Source organism: Chanodichthys erythropterus, chromosome 1, assembly GCF_024489055.1.
Source record: "Chanodichthys erythropterus isolate Z2021 chromosome 1, ASM2448905v1, whole genome shotgun sequence".
Taxonomy (NCBI): domain Eukaryota; kingdom Metazoa; phylum Chordata; class Actinopteri; order Cypriniformes; family Xenocyprididae; genus Chanodichthys; species Chanodichthys erythropterus.
This window is the reverse complement of record NC_090221.1, coordinates 35,454,540-35,468,554: the sequence shown is the minus strand read 5'-3', so window position 1 is coordinate 35,468,554 and position 14,015 is coordinate 35,454,540. Positions and strand designations below refer to the sequence as shown.

At 35.9% G+C, this 14,015-nt stretch overlaps 1 protein-coding gene across 1 annotated transcript; it reads right to left on the bottom strand.

The window, feature by feature from the left end:
• Positions 1-213: 213 nt before the first annotated feature.
• pmt (phosphoethanolamine methyltransferase) lies at positions 214-11,109 on the bottom strand. The gene is made up of 12 exons (XM_067391737.1): positions 10,822-11,109; positions 9,412-9,589; positions 8,262-8,417; positions 7,271-7,407; positions 6,747-6,904; positions 6,483-6,677; positions 5,024-5,113; positions 4,685-4,774; positions 2,788-2,910; positions 2,109-2,240; positions 1,749-1,865; positions 214-1,520 (listed from the first exon to the last, which is right to left on the bottom strand). Exons 1-12 carry the CDS (start codon positions 10,829-10,831, stop codon positions 1,410-1,412), a joined length of 1,497 nt encoding a protein of 498 aa, XP_067247838.1. The 5' UTR covers positions 10,832-11,109; the 3' UTR covers positions 214-1,409.
• Positions 11,110-14,015: the final 2,906 nt, after the last annotated feature.

Genomic DNA, 14,015 nt, shown 5'->3' with positions numbered 1-14,015 from the left:
TATTATTATCATGTTATTAATATCATGTAGTAATGTGTAACTACGTCACCTTAAAATAAGGTGTTACCATAATTTAGTATTAATATTATAGATGTATGAAATACATTTTAAGGTAACACTTTATTTTACAGTGTCCTTGTTACTTAAGTTACATGTAGATATTTTAGTAATAACTATAAATTATTCATGATTACATGCAACTAACCCTAAACCAAACCCTACACCTAAGCCTATAGCAAGTATATGCAGCTAATTATTATTACTCAGTATTAAATGTGTAATTACACTGTACACAGACATCTTAAAATAAAGTATAATAAAGTATAACCCATTTTAATAATATTAATGCTGTCAAATTGATTAATGGCAATTAATCGCATCTACTATAAAAGTTTGTAAATATATGTGTGTATGCATATGTGTGTGTGAGTCAAACCAAAATTTCATTCATTAATACAGTTTATTCACTATAGTTTAAAAAGTTCAACTCAAAGTTGACCCCTGGACTCCATTTCCCAAGATCCTCCTGTCTCTTCACCTGCACTCACTTCCCTCGTCAGCTCCTCATCATCACTCATCACCTGCACCTGGACTCTATTGTCAGCACTCCCCATATATTGCACTCACTCCTTTCACTCCTTGTCGGTTCTCTGTTTATGTTAAGTGTATGTTTGGTGTTCCTGCCCTTGTTTATATTAAAGTAGTATATGTATTGTGGAAATCCGTATCTGCCTCGTCTCTCTACACCAGTACACGTAACAGTTAAACTGTCAGAAAAAAAAAAAACTTATATTAATTATGTCAGATAACACAGCAAAACATGGTCAGGTCAAAGTCTCAGAATAATTTTGGGTTCCAAATTTTTATCAATTTTACTGGTAGTTCACTGTATGAAGAATTTTTGGCTGTAATATGTCACAGTTTACTTTATTTTGTTATCCTCACTTACAGAAATGAACTATAGTGTCCTGCACCCACTAGTAAAAATATATCAAAAATAATTATTGGGTTGACTGTATGTGTGTATATATATATATATATATATTTCATTAGCCAAAACATGACAGAAAAAAGGATTCTCTCTGCAAGGAGATATTAGCTAAAACAAAAAAATGGATGTGTCTTGGGAGATAATGGCACATTTTATTGTTTGTTTGTTCTGTTTTATTTTCCTGCAGCTCATAATAAGATCTAAAGCTCATTGTGTGCTAGAACAGCTGTACACTTTATAGACTTTCACTGCACATGGGATTTTGAGGATTTTATCACTTATGCTGCATAACAGTATGTTGGTCTTACGGCTCTGAAAATACTCAAATGTTGCAACACTGTTCTATAATTCACAGAATTAACAGTGAGTTTAATCTGAAAAATAGTGATTTGATCATTAGTTGGATTGCTGCTCTCTCTCATTCTTTGGTGGCATAGAAGAGCCCCCAGCGTTGGTCTCCTGTCTCACAGCGCTGCAGTTTTTCTGTCCATCCTTTTATGATGGCATCATAGTCTTCCTTGGAGAACTCCTGTGGAGGAGACAGTGATTACAAGAGCTCTATCAGCATGCGTGCACAACATTTCCAACAATATTCAAACAAACTTTAATGAATGCTCAACGTTTTCAATGACTGAAAATAAAAAAGGGGGGAAAGGGGAAATAAAATTCCTCCAACAGTGTGTATGCAAATGTGAGGTTGTAAATGTAAAGTAGTGTGTGTGTGTGTGTGTGTGTGTGTGTGTGTGTGTGTGTTTACCTGTATGAACTCCTCTTTCTTCTCCTCGGCTCTCTGCAGTTCAGTTTTTATGACCTGAATAAACTGGACTGTCCTGTCCTCTGCGCGAACATTACTGAATCCCACCTCGCTCAGGAACTGAAAAACCAACACAGACACATTACCATGGTCATGGGGTCTCCTGCATGGGAGATTTACATGCACAGCTCTTACTAGCTTGCCTCTGTTAAACTCATACCCCTAAACCTCACTCCCAACCGGGTCACGGCACCAAATGTAATGGCTCTGAGCGGGATTCGAACCGGTGTCTCCGGCAAGCTTTTATAGTACACTATGATTTTATTAGGTCTGTTAGTTGTACTAGTGTATCCCATGTCCCACCTGTCCGTATCTCTGAGGTGTGTAGAGAATATATCCCCTCTGGTTGACGTAATCCTCAAACGCTGGAGACCAGGGCTTCTCTCCACAGCAATAGTCACTGATCAGCAGCTTACCGCCTGGTTTCAGCCATGACTGAAAAACATGCATATACAAGTTAAAGCAATGGTTCACTTCAAAATAAACAATATGTTACCATGCACTCCTATGACAATACATGATTTGTCCAGTAGAGGGCAGAAAATGCACATACAGTTTGCCCTTATAGTCTTATTTACTGAGAAGCTTTATTTGCATACTATGTCATTGCATTTGCCTAGTTGGATACTATCCACTATAGATCAATACAAACACAAAGGCTTGTTTTTATAGGCCATAGGTAATGTGTCATCTCATTTGAATCCTCTTAGTAAAAAATAAAGGAGGCTCAAGGTGATGTTAACTGTTAAAAACCACAAACACCGAACACACATATTCACCGGAACACACACACACACACACTCAAACACCTGCTACCCACCGACAGTACATTTACACATATAGATAATCATTTGTATTTGTTCATACAAACACACAAGCCTTAAGCATGCACATACACAAATATAAGCTACTTCTACCACATATAAATTCACAGGCATGAAAACATGCACACAAGCACCTGTTAACCTGTGTGAACACTCACGTAAAATTTTCTGAAGAGGTCAAGTTTGTCCCTGATGTGCAGAATCGTGTCTCTGCTGTAAACCACATCAAATGCGTCTTCCGGAAACCTTCTTTTTGTGGCATCCGACACCTCAAACTGCACCTGCAGTGGAAAGACAAAGTTAATCTACTATCAGGAAGTGCAGAACGACAGCCAAAGCGGTCCCAGAATGCAGCTCTGTTTATTCTTAAAGCTAGACATATTTAAAATGTATATATATATAAAAAAAAACATGTTAAATAACAGATTTTTTACATTTCCTGTGGAAAAACTCACTGCCATAATGTCAAGTCACCTTTATTTATAGCCCTTTTACAAATCAGATTGTTTCAAAGCAGCTTTACCGTGATAACAGGAACATTATGCAACAAAGATTGTTCTGGCTGAACAGAAGCTCTGGAAGAAAACATTGTCATTGTCCAGCTTAATTTCAGTATTGATTCAGTTCCATTGTAAAAATCATTAGTTATTAATTTAGTTCATTTATCTATACAGCAGCTCTGGAGAAAACAGTGATGTCATCGTCCAGCTCAGTTCAGTTCTCATACAATAGGGTCAATGAAGTCAGATTGTAGAATAATATTGCTAGGGTGTTGTTTTGCGGTTGCTAAGTAGTTTGTTGTGCTGTTGCTGTGGGCTTGCTAAGGTTTTCTGTGTGGTTGCCATGGCCGTTGTAGTTTCTGTTTTGTCATAGGTGGATGCTGTGGTATTATGGGTGGTTGCCAGGGTGTTGCTATGCAGTTGCTAGGTTGTTTAGGTGGTTGCTACAGTAATGTGGCTGATTGCCAAGGTGTTGCTATTCAGTTACTAAGCTGTACTTAGTAGTTTGATAGGCTTGCTGTGGTTGCTATGGCTTTCTGGGTGGTTGCCAGGGTGTTCTATTGCAGTTGCTAGATTGTTATAAGTGGTTGCTATGGTGTTATGTTTGGTTGCTGTGCGGTTGCTAGGTTGTTATAGTGTGATGGGTGGTTTCCAGGGTGTTACTATGCAGTTGGTCTGAGTAGTTTGTTGCTAGGTAGTTACTAGGATGCTCTGGGTGGTTGCCAGGGTGTTGCAATGCAGTTTCTAGGTTGTTATAGATGGTTGCTACAGTGTTTATATGTGGTTGCTGAGATGATCTGAGTAGTCGTGCTTTGCTATTTAGTTACTAGGATGCTCCGGGTGGTTGCCAGGGTGTTGCTATTCAGCTGCTAGGTTGTCATAAGTGGTTGCTACAATGTTGATATGTGGTTGCTGAGATGTTCTGAGTAGTTGTGCTTTACTATATAGTCAATAGGATGCTCTGGGTGGTTGCCAGGGTGCTACTATGCAGTTGCTAGGCTGTTATAGTTGGTTGCTACGGTGTTGATATGTGGTTGTTGAGCTGTTCTTAGTTGTTGTGCTTTGCTATGTGGTTGTTAGGGTGATCTGGGTTTTTGCCAGTGTGTTGCTATGCAGTTGTGAAGCTGTTCTGAGTAGTTTTTTGCCTTTGCTATGAAGATACTAGGGTGTCCATGTGGTTACCAGGGTGTTGCTATGCAGTTGCTGAGCTGTTTTGAGTAGTGTATGATTTGGTACACGGTTGCTAAGGTGATCTGGGTGGTTGCCAGAGTGTTGCTATGCAGTTTCTAGATTGTTGTTAGGGTGTTGTGGGTGGTTGCCAGGGTGTTGCTATGCAGTTGCTAGGTTGTTATAGGTGGTTGCTACAGTGTTGATATGTGGTTTCTGAGTAGTTGTACTTTGCTATGTGGTTGTTAGGGTGATCTGGGTGGTTTCCAGGGTGTTGCTATGCAGTTACGAAGCTGTTTTGAGTAATTGTGCTTAGTTGTGTGGTTGCTAGAGTGTTTTGGGTGGTTGCCAAAGTGTTGCTATGTATTTGCTAAAAAACTAAACTTACTAATGGGAGTTTCTCTTTGACGGCTCTCTCCATGGCGATCTCCACCATGTTTGAGGACAGGTCCATCCCCAGAACCTCCACTCCAAAGGTCTGTCATTAAAACAGATAGTCAGTAATTAATCAGAAACAGCAGCTGTGAATGATCATGAATGACCAATGAATGATGAAGTAGTTAGATTGTAAGACAACACCTGTTAAAATAGAGATTAAACCGAATTTATTTTTCATAACATCGACGTCTCTAGAAAGTTTAAAGGTCCTGAGGAAAGTGGACTTAAAGAGCGTGAAACACGTTCTGTGGCAACAAATAAACCCATCATGTGTCAACCTTTGGCTCACCTTGGCCATGTAGAAATCTCCACCTCCAATCCCACAGCCGACATCTAGAACCTTCTGTTTTGCGGTCAAGTTCAGCATATCGACAAACTCCTGATGGGTTACAGATTAATATATCAAAGAGATCAACAAAAAACAAGCCATTAATTATTCACTAAATGATGAGATAACACTGAGAATGCAGAGAACAGTAATTCTCCATTGCTGAATAATGAGTCACATGGAAAACGGACAATGCTAAAGGCAAATAACGGCAAAGGCAAACAACGCAACTAAACATATAATTGTACATAGGTAGGACAGCAAAATAAACTACATTATTACATATGAACAGGAAGATTAATGCTATATTAAATATTAAATTGTGTGTTAAAATTGGGAATAAGCACTGCAATGACATTTTGTTGCACTTTAGTCTGGTAGACCATTTCGTTGCTGAACTCTGTTCGCCACTTCATGTCCAGAGAAAAAATGAGGCAATAGTTGGTATCAGTGATCTAGAGTGGATATGAACATTTCAGTTACTCTTTCTGAAAGTTGCTCCAGTAGGTGGCGACAAGTGGCCGTATTATATGAGTCAATTGATTTATTCAAAAAAAATGCTCAGTCATTCATTCAGAGACGAAAACAAGTGGCTGCATATATGAACGAGTCCTGAATCATTTATTTTAATGAATTAGCATTTAAAAATGTTAATTCATTCAGGAACAAAACAAGCAGAAGTTTTTAAAAAACAAGTCATTGAATCATTCATTTAACTGCAATTCGTTAAAAAACACAGATTCATTTAGGAAGGAAACAATTAAGGGGCTGTCTGAGGGGCTGTTTACACCACACTGTTTTCAAGTAAAAATGTAAAAAATGTATGCATTTTGCCCATTCATTTACATGACAATGACATTCTGGAGGTCTCTGTGTAAACAACAATGATGTGAATTTGGGAAAACGGTGAAATCATGCACATTTCTTTACAAAGTGACATCGCCAACTACTGGCCTGGCAGCAGAATACAGCATTTTTAGTTGTTTTTGGGAATCATTTTGTCAATTTTGTTGTATGTATACGAAAACATGAAGGAAAAACTTTCTCATTTTTAGTACATCTTGTCGTACCCTTAGTAAGTCGTTGAATCATTCATTCCACCAAGTTGTTCAAAACAAAGATTCATTTAGGAACAAAATAAGCAGCTGTCATTTGCATGATTCGTTCAACTAATTAGTTCAAAAAACTTCATGAACAGACACAGGACTTTCTGTATAAGTCGTTGAACAATTCATTAAACAATTTGTTGAAAATTAATCATTAACAAATGTTGCTCGGTGTTACAACAGCTCTGCAGTGGCCTCGTTTGCACAATGCTGACACAATACTGACATCTTGCTGAACAGTAATATTAATGTATGTATTTAAATTAACGTTACATTTTGACAACGTATGACCCTGCATATTCTGCACCGCTGACCTTAGTCGTGCTGAGTCCGCCTGTGCTGACGTATCCAGAGCCGAACATCTTCTCGTAACGTAAGATCCCTCTTCGGGTGTACTGCTGGTTATCCAGGAACTCCTGAAATGTGGAAAAGCCTCCCTGAAGCTGCTCTATCGCATCACGACGGGCTTTCTGCAAGAGCCAGCACAACTGGTTCTGGTTCTTCTTCATCTAAAACAAAACAGTTTTGGTTTCATTGTTTTTATACAGAGTTCATGTCTTCATAAGAGTTTGGTTTACCTTCACATAGGTCTGAACTGTTTTACTGAGCACCATGTCAAAGCCGTAGCATTTCTTTTCCATCTTCTCTGATTCGTCCAGCAGCACTGACGTCATCAGATGGTTATAGTGAGCAGGACTTCTGTAGTGCGTGGGGTTAAAATCTCGCTTGCTGTCACCTGTGGAGTCAAAAAGACGAACATTTAAACCTGGAGAAAAACTTAAACTTAAAACCAATAATGAAAGCAATAGATTGTGATTCCTAAATGCATTCTGTCACAGAGACACTTTCACCAGACATTCAGTTACCAATTGCTGAAATCATCTCATATTTTAACCTGTTTCAGTCTCAAGTAATGATAAAAAAATGTTTATATCAGTGTTTAGATAAATAATATGGTTTATTTGCATAACTATAGGTATATAGAATATAGAGTTGTCCCATTATTCAGATTTTTTTTAATCTAATTATTTTTTTCACCCATCAGAGAATAAGATTGCAATATAATCTGTGAAAATAAGAAATTTCACATTGTTTCTCTAACCTGATTGGTGGAAGCAGGACTCTCTGAAGAACAGGTAGCCGCCTGGACGGAGCCACATGAGAAACTTCTCAGCCAATGATTTCAGCTCCTGATCACTCAGATACATCAACAGCCAATTAGAGAAGACCAGGTCAAAACTGAAACAGAAAGTGTGTGTGTGTGTGTGTGTGTGTGTGTGTGTGTGTGTGTGTGTGTGTGTGTGTGTGTGTGTGTGTGTGTGTGTGTGTGTGTGTGTGTGTGTGTGTGTGTGTGTGTGTGTGTGAGAGAGAGAGAGAGAGAGAGAGAGACATGAAGTGATGGATGTATGAAGATGAGATGGGATGTTTTTCTGTAGCTAGCTCATATATTCATATTTACAATTTACTGTCTTTCTCATCCAGGAAAATGGACTAACATTTTGATGACTGCTCAGGGGCGTTTTTTAATTTTTCTCCAAACAATGCTTTTTAGATTGAGAATGTCTGAGAATGCTCTGATTGGTCAGATGACCCAGTCTGTTGTGATTGGTTTTCTCTGCTCTGATTGGTCAGATGACACAGTCTGTTGTGATTGGTTGACCGCTTTCTCTTCTTTTTTTATTAAAGAAAATATAGAGGTATTTTGGTAAAGTTTTAATTCTTTAAACTATGTTTTCGTCAACAATATTGCACATAGTCACAGTAATTGTTTAATGATGTTGGTATCGTCTTGTCATTGTCTTGTCTAATAGAAATAAGTGTTGTCATAGTTTTCGTTAACAAAATTAACACTAGTGTATATATTTATGTCTATGTATATTTGTATGTGTATATATATTAGTGCTGTCAAACAATTATTGGCAATTAATTGCATCCAATATAAAAGTTTGTTTACATAATATTTGTATGTTTACTGTGTATATTTATTATTTAGATATAAATACTCACAAATGCATGTATATTTAACAAAAATATATTATATACATGTAAATATATATTGTTTTCAATGTTTTGCGGAAGGTTTTTTCTCTCACCTGTGTTTAGGGAAGTCTAGTTTTGTGACATCAGCTTGGATGAACTCAGCGTTGCCCAGGTGACTATTTTCCTCTCTGTTCTTTTCCACAAACTTCTCCATGAAGTCCACAGCGGTCACATGATGGGCTTTGCCAATGAGGTGACGTGTGTACCGACTGAAAAGAGCAAAGGTCACAGTAACAATGGAGCAAATAATGCGAGCTTAAAAGCTCAGTACTGGCCAAGAAACAGATCTGACCTCAGAATTTAAATTTGATCATTCTGGCACATACAATTTTATTGCTGCATATAATTGGATACTGTAAAATGTTTTGGGGTTTTTTTTTTTTACAGAAGAAAACACCATTTCAGTTTTTCTAAAAATTCTCAAAATTAATTCCACACAGGGGACAATATGAGCTCAAATAAAGAAATCAGATGTAGAACAAGATGGAAATTTTGGTTTAAAATTAAATATATAATGAAACATGTCAAGAATATGTCATACATCTCAATATTAAAAGAAAATGAAGTCTTTTTTAGGAACATTACATTTTTTATGACCATAAAGAATAATTTCCATTATTTAATTCATGCAATTATGTGAAAAAATATGATAACATTTATATCTTGTTTCGTCTTTGATACCTTGTAAATATTAGGTAGTAAAGTATTCATGCATCATGGTTGTTTTGTTGTACTGTAGTTTTTTGTTGAATCTCATGAGAATAACCACTGCATTGAGAATAATGAGAATTACAGAACAAATCAAAAAATACTGTCAAGGCATTTATAATGTTACAAAAGATTTCTATTTTAAGTAAATGCTGTTCTTCTGAACTTTCTATTCATCAAAGAATCCTGATAGAAATGTATCACAGTTTCTACAAAAATATGAAGCAGCACAACTGTTTTCAGAAATGTTTCTTGAGCAGCAAATCAGAATGATTTCTGAAGGATCATTGATATGTCTTTGATATATTATATAAGTTGTATAGGGTATTCATTGCATTGAGAATAATGAGTATTATAGAAAAAAAAACATCTATATTTATGCAAAACCTCATTTCCTCTGCTTTTTATTTTAGGCTACATATGACCTGAGCATGCTCATATGGTATCAGCGATCTAATGGGAATCACCGAGGTCTAATCTAATGTGATCACTGACCCAATTCCAGCACCAAGTTCCAGCACATCAGAACCAGCCAGACAAGGGAGCAGGGAGAGGATCTCTGGCAGCTCATGTTGGGTCAGTTCCTGCGCGTTCGAATCCAACATCATCTCCTCCACTGTTGCCAGCTTGGAATGTTCCTTCCAGAACTCCATCATGGTGTTCCTCTCACTTTCTACAGAGACAAAACAGGTAGGGATGCTGAGGATGTTTCTATAGATGTTCTATTCATGCTTACCTTTACAAACACTGACTTTAGTAATTCTGCACATCTTCAATGCATATTTGTAGTGAATTCGCCAACACTTTATTTTAGGGTCTAGTTGCTTATTAGCTTGCATACTACTAGAATAGTTTATTACTATAAGCACATATTATTGCCTTATTCTGCATGACCTTCTTCTACATTCTTAATACTAAACTTAACAACTACCTTACTAACTATTAATAAAAAAAGTTGTAGTTAATATTGAATATGTGTTCCCCATACTAAAGTGTTGCCATCAATTCTGAGTAAGTGTTGTGTAATAAAGTATTAAATTTACACCTATAAAGGTATTTTCATTTTATTTCAATTTGGCAAATTACAGTTGGCTATAAAAATAGGTAGATCCCTACATTCTCAGAAGAAAAAAGGCACAAAAGTTGTCACTGATCAAAAGATACACCTTATATTTAGCCCTAAAGGTTGCATATTAGTACCTATTAAATGTACATATTAGTTCATACATAATATATTCATATTAGTAGGGTGCATAATGTATCTACAATTATAAATAAACTTAAAAAAAAAACAAAAAAAACAAGTTGGGTTGAAAATGTTCAAACCCAGCGATTGGGTTGTTTTAACCCAGCAGTTGGGTTAAATGTTTGCCCAGCCTGCTGGGTAGTTTTAATTAACCCAACTATTGTTTAAAAATGACTGTATTGCTTGCTTAAAATGAACCCAAAATATGTTGGAAATGAATATTTATTAATAAGTTTAATGAATAACAATAAAACAATAAACATTTATTAAATTGCGTATTAATAAATGTTCACCTTTTGATTATTATTGTTGCCTCTATTAATGATGTGTCTGCTTTTTAACATACTTTGGGTTCATTTTAAGCCAGTCATTTTTTAAACAATAGTTTGGGTTAAATAAAACTGCCCAGCAGGTTGGTCAAACATTTAACCCAATCGCTGGGTTTGTCCATTTTCAACCCAATTTGGGCTCAGCATTTTTAGAGTGTTCATTTAAACTACTCTGTAAGACTAAACTGAGAAATATCTGAAAACAGAGGTGAGATGTTTAAAATGCTCCATCAGGTAGAGCTAAGTTTAATTTTATCATCTCATAAAGGCAATATTTGTGTAATAGAAAATATTGACACTGGAAAAAAGTTCCATGGGTATTTGTCTTACCTTGGGCCATGATCAGTGAAATAAAATACAACGAAATCACTAATATACAGATATAAATCAAACTCTTTTACACCAGAACAATCTGTTCAGCGCGTCTCCGTGTCCCTTTAAATGCTCATGCGCGCTGTCCTGTCCGAGTCTGTATGGCTCAGGACTCATTAACCCAGCTGACCACTATAGGGCGATCGAGGGGCGGAGACCTGCGCTTTTACGCATGAATAATAATGTTAATTTAAATCCGGAGGTTTTATGATACGCAATGTCGGAACAGGATTCCCCACCTCAGCCTTACCTACGTACGGATTGTTATATGTCGTTCAGTGAGGGTTCACTCATGGACGTATGGAGAGGGAGGCGCCAGAGCTGAATGAGACCATATCCTTACTCTTTCTGATTGGAGAGATATTGGAGAAGAGAGAAATATGCAGGTATCTCCCTCCTCAGGCCAGTTAATGGCGATGCAGAATTATAAAACAAACGGAAAACGTAACGCAATAATTAAAGCTCAACACGAGCACCGGCTTCTGCTGGAAAAAGTGCTGACGCGTTTCCATGCGCGCTCTGGACAGGAATGCGCGCTCCTTGCGCAACATTGCCTCATACATTCTGGAGCCAAACGCTGCTGAAGTTTGGAAAGAAGCCAGCAGTTAATAAGATAATTCATCTGTTTATTCAATCTTTTCCATTGTGCTCACGTGTGTAGGCTTTAAATGGTTGTTGTTGTGTTGTTTTGCATTGTATTTTATGTTTAATGTTGGAATAATCTTTTTTCAATTATTATTCCATATAGCAGAAGTATTTCACATATTGTCAGGCATGCAATTACAGATGAAAACTTGAGAAGAAGGGTTATTTGTCACAATACGGATGAGTTTGGACAATTGAGCAACTTTTTGAATTCATTTCTCTGGATAGTTTTATTTTTTAACGTTTTATTACTGGCTACATGTAAAAAAGGTCTAATAACAATTCTTTTTTACAGTGTAGTTTGGTGACAGGATCCTGACACTCATAGGGCCCTATCATACACCTGGCGCAATGCGATGCAAGTATTTTTTGCTAGTTTCAGCCCGACACAGTTATCATTTTGACGTCCAGCGCCACATTGTTTAAATAGGAAATGCACTCATGCCCATCTGTTCGCCCATGGGCATTCTGGTCTGAAAACGAGGTGTGTTCAGGTGCATTGTTGGCGTGTTGCTGAAACGACTGCACCATTGACCAACTGAAACCTGGTCAAAAGTCAATGTCGCAGGATTTGTTATTGCCCAGTTTTTTTGTATTAACTTTTATTTTTCAATAAAGATCTTTTTGAGTTTCCCTGGCTATTCTGTGTTTCGGTTCTGTTTGCAAAAAAACTTGACAATTTTCGGGAAAATAAATGCATTTTTGGTGAGCATAAGAGACTTCTTTCCAAAAGCATTAAAAAATATATATATATTACTGACTCCAAACAAGTCTGTGATTTTAAGTACAATGCTATACAGGGTTTTCTTAATAATATAAATCATGTGGCTATAACAGCTTGACAATTCAACTCTTCTCACAGGTTTAAAATAATAAGATGTTATGACACCAGTGTAATAATTTAATAGTACTACATATGTTATCTAGAACTTTGTAGTGAGATAGTGGAGATAAAACCCAGCAAAGTTCAGCAAAGGACAGATGATGTAAGAGCAAGACATGCTGTTTATTAACCCACCACAGGGCATAAAATCCCAGCATGCCCCAATTATTCATAAAAAAAACCCCATCATTACTACAAACCAAAGCCCTCTATGAAAACCCATCAGTACCTTGGTAATGTATTACATAAGAATACTAACACTATACAGAGACACTTGTGCATTATTGTTTTATATGTTTGTTTTATGCTTTATTTAATGTATTCTGTTGTATTACAGCTTTTTTATGTGTAGGGATTCTGTTGTATTTGCTCACGTGGCAGTGAAGTACAGATATTACTCTACTGGTCTTCATATTTATCATGGGTCCAACAACGCACACCTTTGGGTGTGAACATGAGCTGTTCAGGGAACAGGTGGGTCTGACCTGGACTCTCAGTGCTGGACTATGGTGTGATGTTGATCATAGTCTGTGGGATTTGAACAGATTATTCAGTCTCTCCCTGTGTTATTTAAACCCCTGTATGTGTTAAACAAACAGTTGAGTAGCTAATGATTCACTACAAGACCCAATTTTGGTGTATAATTCTAGACCAACTGACAGTAGAACACTTTGTGTGTTTATGTCTGAATTGTTTTTTCTATTTCTGTTCTTCTATTCTTCTTTCTTGTTTCTTTAACATTCATGTGATACAATTTTAATGGAATAATTTGTATGCAAAGTATTCACCAAGACTAATTGTGAGCCAATTAAAGTGATGCCACAAGCACAGTATAATAAATGTGATGTTTGTTGGCTTAAAATAACTACAGCTAAAATTAATAAAAACTATATAGACTTAATTAAAAACCAATACAACTGAGAAAAATAAAATTACTAAAACTATGAGTGAAATTCAAATGAAAACAGAAAATATACAAAATAAAAACTAATTTAAATTATTAATAAAATTATAATAGTATATTAGTATTAAAATATCAATGTCCATTAATAATAAATGATGATATCCCACATTAGAGGGTTAAAATAAGTAAAACTAAAATTAAAATTAATAAAAACTATATAGACTAATTTAAAACCAATAAAACTGGAAAGAATAGAATTACTAAAACTCTAAGTAAAATTAAAATGAATACAGAAAATATACAAAATAAAAATTAATTTAAAGTATTAATAAAATTATGATAGTATATTAATGATACTAAAATATCACTGTCCATTAAAAATAAACTACAATATCCCATATTAGAGGGTTAAAATAACTAAAATTAATAATAACTTTATAGACTTATATAAAAAAGTATATTAATGATTCTGAAATAACACTGTCCATTAATAATTAAATCAGACCAATTGGTGAAAATAGTATTTATTAAAACAAAAACAAAAAACAAAAACAAACATAAAGCCAACATGAATATGGATGTAGATTTTGTGGACATACTTATTTGTCATTAGGTGCATCCCAATTGGCGTACTAATAATGCACTATTCTATACCGTTATGTATGAATAGTGTGAGTAGTGTGTGTGATCACACTGAAAAATCCAAAAAGTTTAAATACC